General features: G+C 34.9%; 3 protein-coding genes across 6 annotated transcripts; 1 reads left to right on the top strand and 2 right to left on the bottom strand.

The window, feature by feature from the left end:
* Positions 1–419: 419 nt before the first annotated feature.
* LOC130948154 (triacylglycerol lipase 2-like) lies at positions 420–2867 on the bottom strand. Its single transcript, XM_057876872.1, has 9 exons — positions 2688–2867; positions 2468–2575; positions 2191–2331; positions 1748–1858; positions 1513–1656; positions 1364–1404; positions 1197–1279; positions 958–1053; positions 420–739 (listed from the first exon to the last, which is right to left on the bottom strand). The coding sequence occupies exons 1-9, from the start codon at positions 2865–2867 to the stop codon at positions 420–422; spliced, it is 1224 nt and encodes a 407-aa protein (XP_057732855.1).
* An 804-nt stretch (positions 2868–3671) lies between these two features.
* On the top strand, positions 3672–9396 carry LOC130947468 (BTB/POZ domain-containing protein At2g04740). The gene is made up of 5 exons (XM_057876171.1): positions 3672–4193; positions 4565–5324; positions 5825–5861; positions 5937–6070; positions 7958–9396. The coding sequence occupies exons 1-5, from the start codon at positions 3749–3751 to the stop codon at positions 8376–8378; spliced, it is 1797 nt and encodes a 598-aa protein (XP_057732154.1). The 5' UTR covers positions 3672–3748; the 3' UTR covers positions 8379–9396.
* A 1446-nt stretch (positions 9397–10842) lies between these two features.
* On the bottom strand, positions 10843–18368 carry LOC130947712 (uncharacterized). Of its 4 annotated transcripts, XM_057876417.1 has the most exons (7): positions 18133–18360; positions 15890–15940; positions 14624–14909; positions 14400–14532; positions 12511–12755; positions 11650–11821; positions 10843–11249 (listed from the first exon to the last, which is right to left on the bottom strand). In XM_057876417.1, exons 3-7 carry the CDS (start codon positions 14743–14745, stop codon positions 11061–11063), a joined length of 861 nt encoding a protein of 286 aa, XP_057732400.1. In that variant the 5' UTR covers positions 14746–14909; positions 15890–15940; positions 18133–18360; the 3' UTR covers positions 10843–11060. The 4 variants fall into 4 exon arrangements, with proteins under 4 accessions (XP_057732400.1, XP_057732398.1, XP_057732399.1 ...); XM_057876415.1 differs by lacking the exon at positions 15890–15940 and having other exon boundaries at positions 14624–15028; positions 18133–18368; XM_057876416.1 differs by lacking the exon at positions 15890–15940 and having other exon boundaries at positions 18133–18363.
* Positions 18369–19011: the final 643 nt, after the last annotated feature.

The raw sequence follows: 19011 nt of genomic DNA, 5'->3' as shown, positions 1-19011 counted from the left end.
ACTTGGTTGAAAAGGAATGACAGAATCAAGTATTACAGAAGTAGTTAACAGGTCGATTAAGAGTTACAAAGAGTGGAATGATATTTGATCTTTTGGGTTGTTGATAGCTTTTGTCGAAGATGATTAGGAATTAGTTTATTTTATCTGTTTAGTACTTTTTTGTTGAGACGTTGATACTCCACCTTGTTGTGTTGAGCTTTTTATTTCAAAAACAAAAAACCAGTTTAATGGTCTTTCGACAAGCCAGCCTTATGACTCTTTTACTGTATATATTTCTATTTTATACTTTTTATACGTATTTTCTTTTCCGTAGTTGTGGTTGTCAAAAATATCTAACTAGTTTTGCATTGTTGAATGAGTATTTTGCTTTATTGAAACCTTGAAATGAAACCTACTTTTACAAGATTTGATGTACAATATCAATTCGCAGCGATGAAAGACATAAGGGGATCATAAACAAGTTTGTGAGCATTGACAGCCATAACAAAATCACCATGAGCATAGTCTTTGATAAACACCTGCACGAGCTTATTCCTGTCATGATCTTTGAGCTCCGACAGCAAAATTTGGACATCCGTTACATCAGCTAACATGTCTGTCCCTCCATAGCCAAAGAAAAGTGGGAATTCTTTTGGAATGTTAGCCATATCATAAGGAGGAGGATTAGGTTGTCCATAGTGTTGTATATTTTCTTCTCGATGTCCATAGTTATACTTTGTAATTTTCCCTGTTCTTATATCTATTCAAATTGAAGCCATATATGAAGAAACATTAGTTCATCAATTTAGTATTTTATAAAAATATAAATAAAATGCTTCAAATCAAACAATATATTGTTACTTAAAATTTATAAAATAAAATTATCAATAAGATAAGACTTTTAATATAGAATACCTAATAAAAAATACCCGTCAATAACAAAATTCTCAAATATTATTATGTAATTGAAATACTTACTTTGTGATAGATGTATCAAATTCTTCGTTGATGATGCTTGTGGTTCATAAGTAGCAATTAATTCCAGCCTTGAACCATTTATGCAGCAATTGGGACCTAAAATTTTGATTAATAAATTTCAAAATAACGCCTTATTTTACTGGAATCAATATATATATATATATATATATATATATATATATATATATATATATATATGAATAAAGTGTTGAAATTCATCATTCCAATGATACAAGTACCTGTAAAAAGATCTAACATATTTGAACAATCCCTCGGTTTTAGTGCTTTGCAAATTTTCTTCAAAAGTTTGGATGCAATTGCCCTATTCATTAGAAGAGCATATTAGTAGTGAAAAGTTTTGAAAAAGATAAGAAGTGAAAACTCAACATAAGATTCTTTTTATTACTCGTTGGGAACGATTTTGCGAATGCCTAACCAGTAAGCTTTCTGTAAAAAATATCAAAAAAAGAGAATAATTTTGTTATTTTGTATTTGTTGACATTTTCATTGCTCAAGTAGAGTATATTTAATTTGTGTGGTTTATGTGTATCTTACATCTGCCATGAAAAGGTCACCAGCAACCTTTGATGGTGGTGAAGTAATATGATTCAAATGAGCAATTGGGCTAAGTAATGCCGCTGATCTCAACATATTCAATAGTTGATTTTCGGAGAATGCACCTAAACCTATTAAAGTACCCTGAAATTCCAAGTTATGGTTATTCATAAACACACATATGTATAGTAGGATGATTTAAATAAGATAACAAAAAGTAAAAATCAGAACTCACCAAGGAATGACCCACGTAGTGCATTTTTTGACCGGTATGTTTGAATACATATCCAACTGAAGCAGGAAGATCGTAACTCAGTAACTGATCCCATGACCAATCCCAATATGCCTATTAATAATAGAATAAATTAGCTCAAATCTAGTAGTTAAAATTTACACAAGTTGTAAGAGTGTTCGTGTGCCAAATGAAGTCGCTTTGATTTTTTCCAAATTCAATACTAAATTATGTCAGGATCTATCTTTTAAGTCTATACTTATTTTAAATATGACAAAAGTTTTATAACGTAACAAAGTGGACGACCCTTCCAAACAAGTAAGCTCCATTCTCTTTCTCCAGTCTTGTTTGGTGTCGAATTTCAAAATCAAATATAAAAATTTATATCTTATATGAAATAATTAAGCGTATTTACTTAATATAAAAAATAAAAAATAAAAAATAACCGTTTCATCAGGAGCAAGTGATGTATGGCCTTTGCTATATCTTGACCCACGAGAATTGGCGATCCACACATCATAGCCGTTGTCCGCTAAGATATATCCCAATGATTCTTCTGGATTGTTGTACAACCATATTATACCATCCTGGAAAAAATATAATTAAAACAAAATAAATATAGTTGTCTATAATTAATGAACGTTAAATAAAATAAATTCTAACTCTTTTTTTTTTCTAACATTATCCAACTTCTCATATCTCTATTGCAGTAACACAACTTACCACAAAGAGTCCATGTTGCAAGAAAACTGGTGGCTTGTTTGCTGCCTTACCGGATCGCGCCTTCGGCATCCTCTGCAGACTAAGGATGTAACCATCTTCTGTCGTAACCTGATCGAGTTCAACAAAAAAAAAAGAAAAGAAAAGAAATTTCCTTCAAAAAATAAATACCTCCAATGGTATACATGGGAATAAACTTATTACAGTAAGTAATAATATGCACCTTGTGTTCTTCACAAGTGTAACCGTTTTTCTCTACCATTATTTTGCAAATACCGGTATCTGCTGCAGCTATAGACGACGATGCTGGCAATTCATTATTTTCTTGCAGTGGTTTTCTCCCATGCACTGGTGTAATGCGAATCAATAATACCAGAAGCAAACTAGTAACAATATTGGCCATTGATAATGTGTTATTATGTTCCAATGCGTCTTCAAAAAATGCTTTCAATTTATTAGTACCAACTTTTGACGTGCAAAGACGAAGATTGAGAATATATATATGCTTTTCACCTTACTAGTTTTAACATTTTCTTTCTCGGGGTGGAGTTATAAAGTGTTCTTAAAGCTGTGATCAATGGCTAATTTTTTATTTCCCATTGTGCTAATGCATTACTGGTGCCGAACTTTTAGAAATGTTGACCAGCAAATAGAAGGACAAGTGGTAAAAGTTGGTCACTGGAGTTTGATAACGTCAATGCAGTTCATTCTCCTGTTATTTCTCAGGTCAATACTTAGCAATTATTCTTTTTTATAGATATAAAATTATCCCCATCAATATTTGTCATAATCTTGACTATATATAGTTCATTGTACTTGTTTATGAAATAACATGAAAAAGAGTTGAATTGTGTTACACTTTATTCCCTTGGCATCTTCATCAATAGAAATAGTGAAATACCATGCTTCCAAGCTTTGTTACTCTTACTTCTTGAAGCAATATTTTAGCAATCTTTTTGGATGTACCATTATCTACATTTGAAGCCATATTATTTTAATTTAACACAAACCTTAAACTTAGACAGATAAAAATAAAGAATTAATCTCTAAATTATGGACTCTAAAGAATATAAATATTTATAGAAAACGATAATATAATATAAATATATAATTATAATTATTAATAATTCTAGTAGTTTAGGCTTTGGCCCTATAATATAGAATATTACAAGTAAAATTTTGCATAAATAAACGTGGATGGGTGGCATTTAGTTTAGTTAGAGAGTTCGAGTCTGAGTCCCTCTGAGAAGTAAAACCCTCTCTGAACAGAATCCTGAGGCAGTAATGGCGTTCATAGAGGACGGCATCGACCTGGACGCGTCGGACTTCGCGGCGTCAGTTCCGCTGAAGAAGGTCCCAAACGGGGACGTGTTCGAGGCGTCGAGGGCGGGGGACGTGGAGCGGCTGCGCTACCTGCTGGAGTCTGGTGTCAATGTGAACGCCCGCGACCAGTGGGACTCCGTTGCTCTCTACTACGCCTGCCTCGCCGGCCACCTCGACGCTGCCCGCATGCTTCTCGAGAGCGGCGCCATCTGCTCCGAGCACACCTTCGACGGCGACCGCTGCCACTACGCCGCCCTTAATCTCAAAGTCCGCAAACTCCTCAAGGCCTTTGAGGCCCGCCCCCCTCCCTTGGCCCCCTTGCAGGCCGCCCTCCGTGACACCTTCCTTTCCTCCCCCGCTAACCGCTCCTTCTATGACCTCTCAGACACCGACTTTCATCTTCCGGGTATGATATCTCCTTGCCCTTTCTTTTTTAATTTCCTCTGTGCCACAGAATTTTGAACCTAAAGAAAATAGTTTTGTTTTTAGCTGCTCAAAGTGTTAGGTCAGAAGAATTGTGAGCTACTTATTAAATTACTTAGACCACTAATTACGGGGTTGGAATTTTAAGATATGATAATATCATCAACTGCATACAATAATGATTCTTGAGCCACTCTAATAGTACTGTATTTCTCTTTTCCATGCTTGTTTTCTAATGTGGAATAGGTATGTCATAGTTGATGTTTTAATGTTGCAAAGAGCAAACGATTATTAATTGTGTTTTTCCCAAATAATGATATTGTGTGGGACTCAATAGTGATCTTACTGGAGTAGGTATTTCATCCACCCAGGGATCCAGCCGTGGCTATTTTCCTCCAGATGTAGTTTTTATTGTACATGGAAGGCCTATTGAAGCTCACAGAGTCATATTAAGCGCAAGGTCACCATTTTTTAAGAAAAAGTTTGAGACTGATTGGAAAGATCGCAGTGAAGTGAGATTGCCACGGGAAAAATTGTCATATCCTGCACTCTACAGCCTTATACACTTCTTTTATTCGGACAGATTAGAGATTGCCGTGGATGACATGGAAGATCTTGTGAGAATCTGTAAAGTATGCAACCTCGAATCACTGCAGAAAATTCTCGAGAAAGAAGTCATTCATCAAAAGTATGCGGAATATAAAGCGTTGAAGGATGTAGATAATTCACAGAAACGATACATTTTGCAAGGTCTGTCCCTTCCTGTAGAAGACAGGCTTCCTGCAGCCTTGCACCTAATCCTTCAAACTGCCCTTTCAAATTCAACCCTTGGAAACGGTCAAGATGATGCAGTTGATAAATTGATTGCTGGGATAGGTGCTATGAAAATGGGTAGATCTATTGATGATCTTGCTGATGTATGTGTAAGAGTTGATGGGAAAAATTTCCGTTGCCATCAAGTGGTTCTTGCATCAAGGTCTGAATATTTTAAGACAAGATTGTTGCGTATGAAGGACTTCCATGAAGGGGAAGATGAGTTATATTTGGATTTACTTCCTTGCATTGAAGAGCATGATTTGAGTACAGATGCATTTGAGAAAATGATTGAATATATGTAAGTCTCCTTTCTACACAGTAAAATCTGGAACTTTGAAATAGTGGAGGGACAGTAGTTGATAACTTTTCTTTGTTTGCTTATTATCATCTATATGTTATCTTGTAAATCATGATTTTTCCTGATTCATATTAACCTAATATGTAATCTTTCTGATATGCAATCATTTGCCTGGTTTCACCTTGTATCTTCCATACCAAGTTAGAATATGTAATCTCTATTGAATGAACACAATCAATTGTTTTCTAGTTGCAATATTTATTCAAACATCATGCTTGTTTTAAGTAGTTTCTGGTTGAGTGATTCTAATTTGTGAAGATTGATTGTTTTGAGTTCATTCATTATTATTATTTTCTTGCAGGCCATTTTTTGTGTATTTTTTTTTAAATAAATGTTTCTAGAATTTTCCTTGTAGGGGTGCCTTCATAGCATGATGACATTTCTGTTTTTGCTGCAAATTTGATTATTGTAAATCTTATTCTGCTCTCTTATTGTTTCAGGTACACTGATGGCTTGCAGGATATAAACCCAGATCAGGTATGTATATGTTTATATAGATTTCTGTTGGTTTCTTCTTGTATAGTCTTTACACTGACAGTGTGTATTGAACAGGCTGAGGAAATGTTTGACGTTGCTTCTAGATACTTATTATTTCCTCTTAAGCGTGCGGTGGCTGATGTGTTGTTGCCACACTTGGAGATGGTGTCACCCGAAGAACTATGCCATTGGTTAATATTAGCAGACCTGTATGTTGCATTTCTGTCATGCTTGCTTTGTTTTACATTAGTGGCTGCAACTATTGTTCCTTGTTTGATATTACACTTTGGTGGAGGGAAGGGATCTGTCAAACATTTCTATATTGTTTTCTCAATATGTTTTCTATAGCTAATAGAGAGCAACTCCTTGCTCTCAGAGGAATCCCTTTATACAAACCAAGAGAATTTTCTATTGGATAAAGTATGCTTTTTGTCCTTAGCGTTTTTGAAATTCTTTAAAAATACTACTAACGTTTAATTTGATTCAATTTCACTCTCAACATTTGAAATAAATTTCAATTTTATCTTTACTGCTAGTTATTTTATTGTCAATAGTTAATCAGCATTTTTTTCCAATTTTGCCCTTAATCGTTATCTTAGTGAAATTAACACGGCAGACATAGTACTGAATGAAAAGAAAGTGAATCAGGATGATTTCTCTCCTGCTATAGTTTTATCGGATTGGAAAAGTGCCGAAATCACAAGGAAAAAGTAGAAGTGTTGACTGAGAGTTGGAGAGCCAGCCTCTTCTAATTCTGATCTGATTCCTTACTCTAATGCCTACCTCCCCTTCCACCTTTCAGTTACTATTAATACCCCTCTTCTTCATTCTTCCCTCACTAACTGTACCAGGTGGCAGGTTAGTTACAAAACCCACCCCAGCCCATCGTTCACTCAATTACATTTTGGTCCCTAATTTCTAATTAGCTTGATACGTAATATACCGTAATCTTCAAACTTCACCATTCTTGTCTTCTTGATCCTGCCATGCTTCTTACCTCCAATGCTCAAATGTCTCCATCACAGTTTTATTAATTCTGATATCAGAATGCTTCTCCCCCTTATTCTGTTAACATATTGATAGAAATAACACTTAACTATACAGAGAATAGTTCCTTGGTTTCAGACTTAGCCCTCTATAGATTGCACAAACAATGAAAATGCAATGAAGAGATATTTCACAGCTTCCTCCCCTTATATTAATCCCCAGTTTAACTGGATTTTCCTTTAATAGGATTCATAGCTTATACATTCCTGCCTACCTGCGTTGTTGTAACAGTGGTTGACTTGTAGACAGCTATCCTTTCTTCCATAAAAATATTAACCATTTGGCCCTATAATGCTTGTTTCAATATTTTTCACTAGTATGCTTTTTTAATTCTGTTCAAAACATTTTAGGCTCGAATTATGAAAGTAGTCTTTGCTTAGCAAGCTTTATCATAATAAGTACTTTGCTAAGCTATTTTTCTGAAAATATGGTGGAATTTGAACTAATATATTGTGGTGCTTGTTCCTCAGATTTCATTATTTCCTGCCATTTCTTGAGCTGGAATTACAAACTTGAATTGTAAATATGATTGAGTGTAAATAAGAATTACCCAAGTGATATTAATTCCTTTGTGCAGAATCTATCTTGGTTAGTACTAGGCAGTGTTTTATGTCATATATTCTGTACTATGCTTTTTGTTGTAACATGGACTATTAGGTGGTGGCAACTGGTAAGATGTAAAAAACTGGGTAATAAACATGAGGATATCTAGATATGAATGAAACCTTAAATGTGTTGTATGGAAATTATGTTCACTTAACTATTTGGACGAATCACACTATCAGAAGAACTGAATGTCATGATACAAATGGTGTAATTGGCCTTAAAATTGTTACAGGATGAAATTACTCTTTGGTTAAAAGCATTTGTTATAGAATTAAATTGTCTGTCTTGGAAGTGTTGTGCGCCTTCTGTGGTAACTTATGTATTTGTAATTTATGACATCATAATTGATATTTGGTCTTGTGATTTCACATCTAATAATCATGTAGCGTGCTAGATTATGTTTTTGATTTAGTTATAATACTACTGAGAATTTCCTTGTCCAGGTATGGTGTTTTCAAGATTCGGGAATATTGTCTGGACACCATTGCTTGTAACTTTGAAACATTTGCTGATACCAAAGAGTTCAGGGCAATGCTGTTGACTTTCCCTCCACCATCTGGAGACTCCTCTCTTCGTACTACTGTCCCAAGCATGCCTGGATCTGATCTAAAATCGGATCAAGGAAACCTTCTCGATGATTTGCGCGAGAAATGGCTTGAAATTGAAGCTGCTGAGCTCGACAAGAGAGATGAGAGTGCGTTGCAATTTGATAAGCAGCTCGAGATGCTTATGCTTGTTGCTGAGCAAGAAAAATCCGATAATTCAGAAGCTGATGCTGATGGTATGGATGACCTCAAAACGTTGGGTTTGTCTCCAGACAGCACATTAATTTCAGGTGATGCAGAAAGAACTGTGATAAGTTAATTGGAATAAGATGTATAGCTTTTCTTTGTCAAAGATAGTAAGTTAGGTGGCTCGGAGTTCTTAAGTTGGGTTTTTGTAACTTCTGTTGCTCGAGCATTCATTTATTCATACGGCTCTTTCATAATCACTAGGTAATCTTAGACATCTTCAATTCTTATAGTTATACGAGTGAGTGCGTGCACTTGTACTTTTCCTTAAGCAAGATTTGCACCTAAGCGTAATAAATAGAGTTCCGAGTTCAGGGGGTGAAATTATTGTGCTATAAAGTAACTTCATGTGATCTACAAATCAATTCGATATCGACTTTATTATGTTTCCAAACACACCCTTATGTATGGCTCAAAGGAAATTAAGTTGGTATTCTTTTTCAAAAACAGAAAACATGAGAAATATTGAAATTAGAAGAGGCTGATCTCACGTATGATATATAATAAGTTAATAAAAACAAATGTTTAATTGTTTATTTGTTACTAAAGTAAGTTGTTAATGCTATGCATATAGACATAGTGTCTTTATTTCTGGTCACTGTCTAGCCGGGATGAGGACCACTCGACCCCGACCTCGGTTTACCCTCATCAGGTGACCTTAGATGCTACTCTACATACTCTCCATGATTCACCGATCAGGCCTAGCATCGGTATCAATGGCCACTGCCACTGAAGTTGACGGTTGCTGTGATACCAGACTGCTGTTGTCTTTGTCCCCTGTGGCTGATACTGTCCGGAAGCATCCCTGCAGCTTCCTTCCACGTGACATCTGTTCGCCCTGTCTTCACAGGACACGGCTCCCTCATCTTCTCTGATCGAGCCAGAGGGAGCTTCTCCTCTTTGTGCTCCTGTTTCGCTTTCAGAGGCTGCGTCTGCTTCAGGTCAGGTTGCTGGAACCTTCATGGCGGATCCACCCTGCTCCATCCTCACCAGGGTTGCAGCAGAATCCGCCGTCCTTTTCAGTAAATTATCAAAAATGCTATTTGTATTTGTATTCTAACATGTATTTTTTACTGGTGACTGATTTTGGTGTACACGTAGCATAGTTGGTAAATTATATATGTTAGATTACTATTAGTACTTCAAATATCTCGTCTGTTTTCTTCTGTTTTTTTTTTGTTCTTTTCTCGAATTGTGGTTGTTAAGGGCAATTTCTCTAACAAATCTTATAAATTGTTGGACAAATGGGGAAGTTAACAATAAGGGCCAAGGGGACTTTAGTGATCACTCTGTCGTTGCCATTACAACACCACCATTGTCTTCTGATTTTGCTGCAGATGAGGAGTCTGTACTCGCAGCAAGTGGTTCGGTTGAAACAAGTTTTGCAACGGTTGATGACGAAACTGAGTCAGGTAGAGATACCTTTGTTTCACGCAATCCTTTGCTTGAACTGCAGACGCTCCCAAAAATAAATTAGGAAATTGGATTTTGACAGTGAAGACTAATCTATTCTGTGAATGCTAGCCTGATAAGGTTTTCGGTGATAATAATTTGAAAATTTTGACTGTTCTATTTACATGCTGCCTTATAGAAAAAACAGCACATCAGGATCTCTAAAGATTAAACATTACAGCAATTTAACTAACGAAAGGATCACTACAATAACATCATTGTTACCTTGAAATAAGGAAAATCAAAGAATAGCATTTTCAGGTTCTTTGTTGTGCCAGACTCCACCACAATGGCATATGCTCCGCAATGACATCTTGGGTTGTCACCTTTAGCTGTCCGATTCTTCCCTCCACTGGATGCGCTGCCAATGCTTCGATCAATTCTAACACTTCTCCCTCGCAGGCGACATGGAGTTGACCAGCTTCCAAGGGTTGCCATGTTCTAATATGACCGCACAGAGGAGGCCAGGGACACTTATCGTTTGACGAAGCAAGTTAACACGACATGTAGGACAGTTTCGGGGACTAATGAAGTAATTAAATTTAGTTAGAGAGTAAAATGCCTCGTCCGAAATTATTTGAAAACTAAAATAAGTAAATACTCTTGACAAAATTAAAGCAATTTGGCCAATTCCATTATGTAGAACTCTTTATTGGAATTCTATTAAATACTTTGCCTACTATATAGAGGAAAGGGTTGCTCATGGAACTAACATGTGTTGAAGGGAGCTCCATGCTAAACAATTTTTATAGTTTTCAACTACACCAAATTAGTACACGTTTTTTTTCCATAGTATTTCCCAACCCAACAAGTCGAAAACTAATCTATTAATAATCGAAACTCCATTTAAGAATTTGTCATTGGCAAATAAATTATTGTATGCACTCAAGCCTCCCGCCACTTGATTAAGTGAACTAGTGAGCTAACTACTAAACCAACCCAAATTGGTTGAGGACATTACTTTTTAACTCGTTTCATATGGTTTGAACATGTAGAAGATCAATAGAACATCCAATTAGGAGGGTAGATGAGATGGAAGGTAATCAAAAGACGAAAAATAAAAAAAGACCTAAAAAGACCATACATGAAGTAACAAAAGGAAATTTACATGAAAATTATAGATATGATACAGGATAGAGTTCATCATATATGTTATAGTTCAATGACATCGTCTGGTCATGTAGTGGGATAGTTGTTATTGTTGTTGATGTTGTTGTTGTTGTAGTAGTGTAATTGCATAGTCATTGGAAAAAATTGTTTGCTCAAGAGATACACAAACCTTTCTTCCAACCTACATTAACACCTAACTTCTATGCTTACCTACCCTTGCTTTTTGTAGAGCCAACAGCAGTTGTTCTATACTTAGTTCAACAAAGTCTACATTTGGAAGATTAAGAAATTGATGATATTCGTCTTCTATAAAGTCAATTTTATTCAAAGTTGCTTTATAGTTCATAGCAGCTGATCTTGGGTGACCTTTTGCAACTGATACCTGCAAAACAAGACAAATCATCATGTCAGTATGTCACCTTAGTAGGATGCACAAATTCACATGTTTAGATTAGGTAGTATTGTATCTTGGAAAAAGATTTTCCTCCGATCAACATTTGGGCCTTAATGTGCTCAAATTTTCAGGAGAAGACATACAATATCAGATTATTGAATCCAACTATCTAAATTAATCCAAAATTTCATCCCAATAGGAAAGAAATCAATTCCAAGAACAATTCATGTCTTGTATTAGCAACCCAAAACAAAATCCTATTTTTTTGTTTGCTGCTGTTGTTGATGTAAAATAATAACCACCCAAAGAAAAAGTACACTCAGGGATTCGTAGAACCATAATTATGCAGCTCAACAAATCATTTCATCTAAAATTGGAGGGAACTTACGCAATGCCTTTCTCCAAGCTCGAACAGCCAAAATCTCCACTCTGTCATAGGCATCCCTTCCACTTTAGCTGTAATATTAGTCCAGCATGTGTGAGTAAACTCCACTTTATGCAACTCTTCAGTCAGTCCACTCCCTATGGCTTTAACGTATGCTTCTTTTAGGCTCCAATACCTGGAAAATGTCATGATACATCGATAGAGTTCTTAATATTAAGCAGATAAAATATATTGTGAGATCTGTGATTGTCTCAAAACAAATATAAAATATATAATTTCAAAGACTATCTTTAATCTACGTCTACATTATACAGAGATGAAGATCTTAAGGATCGATCAAGTCATTCATGGAATTTTCATCAAGAGGGTGGAGATAACAGTTCTTTGAAATAAACCTAGGCAAGCATACCAACAGGTTTATCAAAGCATCGCAGTAGTTGAGGAAACAGTGTGCTCATATTCTTGAAATATGATAGGAAGCACTCTATGTTTTGTATATTGCAATTGGGTTTTCCCCCAAACAAATGACAACATTGAATTTTTATGGCATTTCAAACGTGTTAAATTTTGAAAATGCAGAATTGAGGTTTTTTATTTTGGCAACAGAAGGAAAAAAAACTATGTAAAGATAGAACAGAAGGAAAATAGCACTAAAGAGAGAGCAAAATCTCTTTCAAGGTAACGAAAAAAATCCAAAAATAAATAAATAAATAGATGCAGAAAATTTTCAATACTTAAGAAAAAGTTGTTCACTCTCTAGAAACTGGAAGTCCGGAACAGCAGCAACAACAAAATCCAAACCGCATGAACATTTTGTAACTAAACTATTTCCTCAACAAATATACAAATAGATCACGAGAATACCTGTAAAATTCAATTAATACATCATAAGATGTGCCAGCATTAACTATATTGTCCCATTCCAAACTGGAAAAGTATGACGCGAAGAAATGTATGAATTCTGTAATTGTTTCTCCCTGTGGTATATCATAGGAGACAATGTCTAACCCCACATGGTATACAGATTCGGATGCTATGGCCACATAGTCACCATGATGAGATACATTGAAATTAAAATTAGGTAATCCGAGGCCAAGTTTATCATAATCCTGAAGCAAAACCATTTAAACTGTAAAGAATAAATAGAGCTACATGGAAGCAAATAGAAAAGGTGGCAGAAGAACACAATATGAGGAGTGATAGTATCACAATATAAAGAGTGATAGTATGAGTGTAAGATATATGCCAACATCTTAATACAAGCATCTCCATTTATTCAAAATGGATAGAAAAAATATACCTATGATGAAGAATAGAGAAACTGCAAAGCTTTACGTGATTTAAGGAAGCAAAACAAATCAACACTTAGGAGACAAGCACTTCTGGAAACTAGTTTAATTCTTGTTATTCACAATCATAATGTTAAATACAAGTAACAAGTTATACAACGTTTTTTCAATCACTCAGAATTTGTCTTGAATTAACCATGTAATATGCATGAATTTTGAATGCAACTGTCAATGAAGAAATTTGATACACCCATGAATGTGCGCAGAGAAGATACAACTATCGAAAATCCTAGAAACTTTGATCCCAATTTCCATATCGTGCAAACAAGGTATTGAGATGATCGGTTTTAGAACAATATCATATGGTGTGATAGAAAAGGCAAAAGTACTAATCCTTATTTAAAATAATGTTGGGCCCCAAACAATAATCATAAAGCTCATCTGCGAGATACAAGCTCCTCACTTTTGGCATAACTCAGAAGGTTCAGGGTCATTTTCATGATAAAAACTCGAGATAGGCATTATAAACTTGCGAGTGATGCTCCTTAGTAGGTTTAAATGTGCATAGTTTTATGAAAAGATAAGAGAAGTACTATTATGCCAAGCTAATATATCAAGGCTTACGTTATTCCTCGTTCTTCCCAAGGTTGGTCCTAAAGAGTTGGTAGCAATATATAGAATCACATATCCCTCATGTTCTAAAAGAAATGGAAAATAACAGCAAAATCAAGATCAATGAAATGGAAATAGAAACAAAGTTTGACTTTCATCAAATTGAAGAAACAATCCTGCTACGCGTACACCCTTGTACCAGACACCGATTTGACACACTATAAAAATACGTAGGATCCATTAAATATTATTCGTTATTGATCAAATTCAAAATCAAAAATCAATTTCAGTTAGAAACTTTCAACATCACAATTTTTATAAGAGCCAACAGTGTCGTGGAAGAAAAAAAAACGTTTAACCTCCATGACAATATCAATTAATGTCTCAATTGTTAGAGAATAAAACAGAAGATAAATCAGAAGAATTTCTAATAGCAAGATTGAAAAGGGGAATATTATGAAAAATCACAGTAGGTTGGTGAAGTAAATTATGGATGAATGACAATGCTACATGATTAAATTTTCAATGGTGTGATTGAAAGAGTGAAAATGAGGAAAAGAAAGCATGGAATGAGTGTGATTGGCTTGAAAATGAGCAATTCTTCATTGTTAATTAAAAAAGATAATCTGCAACTAAGTAGATAATCTGCAACTAAGTAGCAAAGGTTGTCTACAAAATAGGGGGAATGGGTTGGTTCCTAAAAGTAAGGAAGCCAAAGGGGGAAAAAAACCCGTACACGCACCATGTATTATTTTAATTATTGAAGAATAATTGAAACACATATTAATAATAAATATGGTATACTAATATAGGTGTGTGGTGTGTTTGGTGTATGAATAGTAATAGTCATACCACATATGGCTTGCCCTCGGGTGTTCGCTTTATGGAAATTTCACTAAGTGGGATTCGCAGAACATCAGATACAAGAGCATACTGAAGCATTCTGCTGACAAGTGCTCGTTTCCTATCTTCCATTTTCACAAACCTGGTACCCACCAGTATACACCATTAAGTGTTTAACAAAAGCCAATCAATTTGTGCAGCAACCAACTACAAAAGCACTTGAATGTATGTACCTGGTAACAGAGGAGTGCTCGTGGGAAGGAAGGAAAGAGAGGGGAAAGGATAAGTCAGGGGGTTGTGGGTCCCACTTTGAGATGTCCACCACCCATCTCCTTACGCCTTCCTCCATTCTCATTCCTAATGGTTTCCTTTTTCTTGCTAACCAAAGAGGCAATTCTGTTAATATTTCCCAATTGAATGGAAGAGAGGTCTCCAGCCACGGAGGTTTGAGCAGCTGGTTGCTCAACAGGGCAGCAACTCAAGGCAACTTGTTAAGAGCACTTTGCGCTCATCTCACTTCTGTTTTTTCCAACCTCATTAGTAAGGTCAACACATCATAGGATACAGGAAAATGACATTTCCTTAAAGTTCCCAACAGAACAAACTTCAGAGACTAGAATATTAGTTTCGAACCTCACCTGTGCTAGAAAATCAAAGTTCCAAATATCATAAGCATTCATCATAATAGGAGTCCATAATATCATTCCAAGTCATATTACAGCTTCAATAATCAACTTTCAAAGTTCCAGTTTCAGAAAGTATCTATATAACTATAATCTTGAAATCAAATCGTTATACCAAAGAACAAAATCCTAAGGACCCTTGTCCCACCTTGATAACTATAGATAACACATAATATGATAATAAAATAGCGAAATGACTTCAAATCTTGAAATAATGAACAACTGAAACACAGAAATATTCAGTATTGAAAACTATCTCATCAAATACATGTATGCTAAGCATTTAAGCAAACAATAAGAAAAATAAGACACCACAATTTAGTCAAATTGATGATATACTATCACTCGAACATTGGCCTCTTGAGGAAGATCTCAAACCAGCATGTGACCAATTATTCCCAATAAAACTTATGTTTTATAAGGAGAATCATCAATGAACAAAATAGACAGCTTTGGGCATTGCTCACTCTAGAATAGTTCTTGTGTAGTTTCTTTGGGCAGTTTGCCTAGTTAACTAAAAAAAAAGCATATTTTAATTTTACTAGAAAATATTTATCAATACTAAAACAATAAAATGTGTGTTTTATAACGATTATTAGAAATTAAATATAGAGGGTTAAATTAAAGAAATAAACGAAAAGAAAATGAAAACATTTGCTGGTTTTATGGGATTTTTTTCAAATATTTTGTTCTCATATAATTCACCAATGTCTTAGCTTCACTTTTAAAAGATGCATATTATCACTCATTTAGTCAAACATTTTTCGGTTCTATTATCAATAACAATTTCATAAACAATAAAAATATATAATATACCTTCCTGATCAGCGAACGTGAGAGAATGAGAGAAGAGCAATGAACAACTTCCTAAGAAGCAGCAAAGGCCAAAGAGAATGAGAAGGGAAGGGTTAAGGCATAACCACATAAGGGTTCAAAGTGTGAATTAGTTAGGCAGTAAGAGAGTGCCTTATAACTTAAGGTGCTGAATGAATTGGCTGAAATTGCCTTAATAAATATTGCAAGTTCTGTAAATTATTGCCTCAAAAAAAACCAAACCTGATTTTGGTTAACCAAAAATTTGGTTTAGGTTAGTAAACCAAACTGGTTTTATATATTAAAATCGGTTATAAAACTAATAAATCGGTTTAAAAAATAAAAACTGGTTTTAAAAAAATAACCGTTTCCTTTCTATTTAAAACCAGTTTTTTTATTATTATTTAAAAACCAGTTTTATACAAAATCAATTTTAACGTATAAATTAAATTTTAGCACTTTAAAAAATCAATTTTAACTTATAAAATACTACTTTATTGATGGATTAGAATATCATAATGAGACACAAGGTTATTTACAATAGGAAAAAGGAGGAAATTATACATATTGTAGTTATGATTTATGAACAGATGCAGAACTTACTATATAGGATAAACAGAACATACTGTTAGATTTTAATTACAAACAGCAGTTTCTTATTCATCAAACTTGCTAAAAACTGATACCAGAATAAAAACACTTCAAGACATATGAAACTGACATAAATATATTCAAATAAGAATTGAACTCAAGATGATAACTGGTTTGAAACAGCTAGCTCCAACTTCAAAGTTTTTTTTTTTTCTGATAGAACTGAATGCGGAAGCAGATGAGTAAAAAGAGAGAAAAAAAAAAGTTAAAGGGAATTATAACCTCTTAGGATTGAGAAACAGAAGGTAGCAAGAGGTATAATGAAGAATAAGCTAATAGTGGAAACCAAAGCATACATGATAAATAGAAAATGGAGTTAGTTATGGCTGCAATAGTATATTGTCATTGTGTCTTACTCTTTCGACTTACATCTACCCATTCAACTTTCTATTATAAAAGAAAGTCACACATATCATATAACTACTGACAAATAAATATCATTCATATCACTGTTCCTTAATAAAATAAAATATGAGTGCATTAACACCAAATTGACGTATTTGTAACACAAATTTAATCAAAAGTCTCAAGACTAATCATCATTGTAACTGTTCCCATTACAATAAATATGCAATATGATCATATGAGCAAAATAAAACATACCTAAACTAGAACAAATTGAGAAGGAAAAAGAAAAAAAAGATCCCAATAGTCATATCATGTCAGTAGATGAGAATACAGGGAAGTAGTATTATCCCATATTCCCTTGAAAATAAAGTAGCCTCCCATGTTCTAAGCAAACTCAAAAATCTCACTCAAATTTACAAATGGCCCAATCAAGCAATCCAGATGCTACACAGATACATCAGATCAAATCAAACAAACCAATTCCCATTCTCCGTGGCTTTTGATTATCATAGATTATAAGTAGAATATGTACTGGCCATATCATCATGTCATAATTCTCAAGCTTTTGCTAACCAGAATTTCAATGTTTAGTGTTGAAACCAATGCAAATGAACACACGAACCAAATAGTGGTTTAAATTTTTGTCTTGGAATTTCTGAACAAGCAAAGATACGGAAATCCAAAACCAGTGATCTTATAAAGTAAATCAAACTCAGCTGATTGGAACTATTAGATTCCGCTGAGAGATTCCAGAAGCCATTAATCAAACATGTAATGCTCAAAAGAGCACAACAATATGAAGTAACTAAATGAAGCCATCCCTTTCTTGAGCTACCACAACTTGAAGGGATTCTCCTAATCAAATTTATGAACTAACAAATATCTGCTGCTAAAATTCACAGCTTTAGCATAGATGAAATACAAATCAAACAATATGATCATATTAGCGTATGATCATATGATACTTCTACCCATTTATAGCATCCACATCAACAGATCAATGCTTCAAAAAACAAGAACAAAGCTACAAAATCCATAATCCCTAAACACTAAATTAAAACATGACCTACGCTCTAAGCACCACAAAGCTTCAACCCATTAGCAGGGACCAAATGTACAGGTAACTTAGACCTCAATCATTCACAGAACAGAATCAATCGTTCGAAAATAAAAAGAGAGCAGAAACAAAATAACAGTGACCAACGACGAATTGAGGTTGAGAGGGAGGAACCAAGGAGGAGGGCTACCTGAACTGACGCGACGGCAGAACTAGAACAGCAGCAAGAATGGAAGGCCGAGGTGGAGAGGGCAGTGAAGATATGGAGAGTAGACGCATGGAGCAGAGGGAAGACTCCAGCGAGTCACCCACGAGCTCCGGCAAGAACAGAAGAGAGCGGAGAAACCGAGAGACTACCGGAGCGAGCTTAGGAGTGTTTGCTGAGAGTGACAACGGTTTGAAATTGGATGAAATTTGGTTTAATTTAACTACTTCTGCAATAAGAATACATTTTAAAAATATAATAATAAATTTTTTTGATAATAAATAAATAAATAAATAAATATTTAATATTTAATATTTTTATATTATTTAATATGTTTATACGATTTTTTTTTTGTTATTTTTATGTATCATAATTTGCCTCGCCGCTTAAAATTTCTGGATCCATTCGGAGTGACAATGAGCCAATGAAAGGGGAAAAGGCAAGTGCAAGAACGAGGGTGGAGGTGTTACGACTACGGGAGGCAAAAGAGCAGCCATCACCACGAAGCCAGAGGAACCTTAAAGGCAGACGAAGAACCAATAGTGACAGGGCTCAAATCCATCAATGGTGATGGGAGGTAGAGAAAGAGTAAGAATAGTGAGAATGGCAGAGGAAGCAGTAATGACGCCGAGGAAGGCAGAGCAAATGGTGTGAGTGAAAGGGAGTTGGGTTAGGTGGGATAAGGTGAGGTAACAGTGGCTACAGGTGGGGTTGGGAAGAGGTGAGGTGACAGTGGCTGATTCCTGATAAGGCGGTGGTGGCTGCAAGTGAAGTGGGGTGATAGTTTCTAGAACCCATTTTTAACAAGTTTGTTTTATTTTTTTGGAATAAATTGATTTGTCTTCTGAACATTCATAGTGTTAG

The sequence above is a fragment of the Arachis stenosperma genome, chromosome 9 (genome assembly GCF_014773155.1).
Source record: "Arachis stenosperma cultivar V10309 chromosome 9, arast.V10309.gnm1.PFL2, whole genome shotgun sequence".
Classification (NCBI taxonomy): Eukaryota; Viridiplantae; Streptophyta; class Magnoliopsida; order Fabales; family Fabaceae; genus Arachis; species Arachis stenosperma.
The sequence above is the reverse complement of the archived record's forward strand: the minus strand, read 5'-3'. Positions and strand labels throughout refer to the sequence as shown.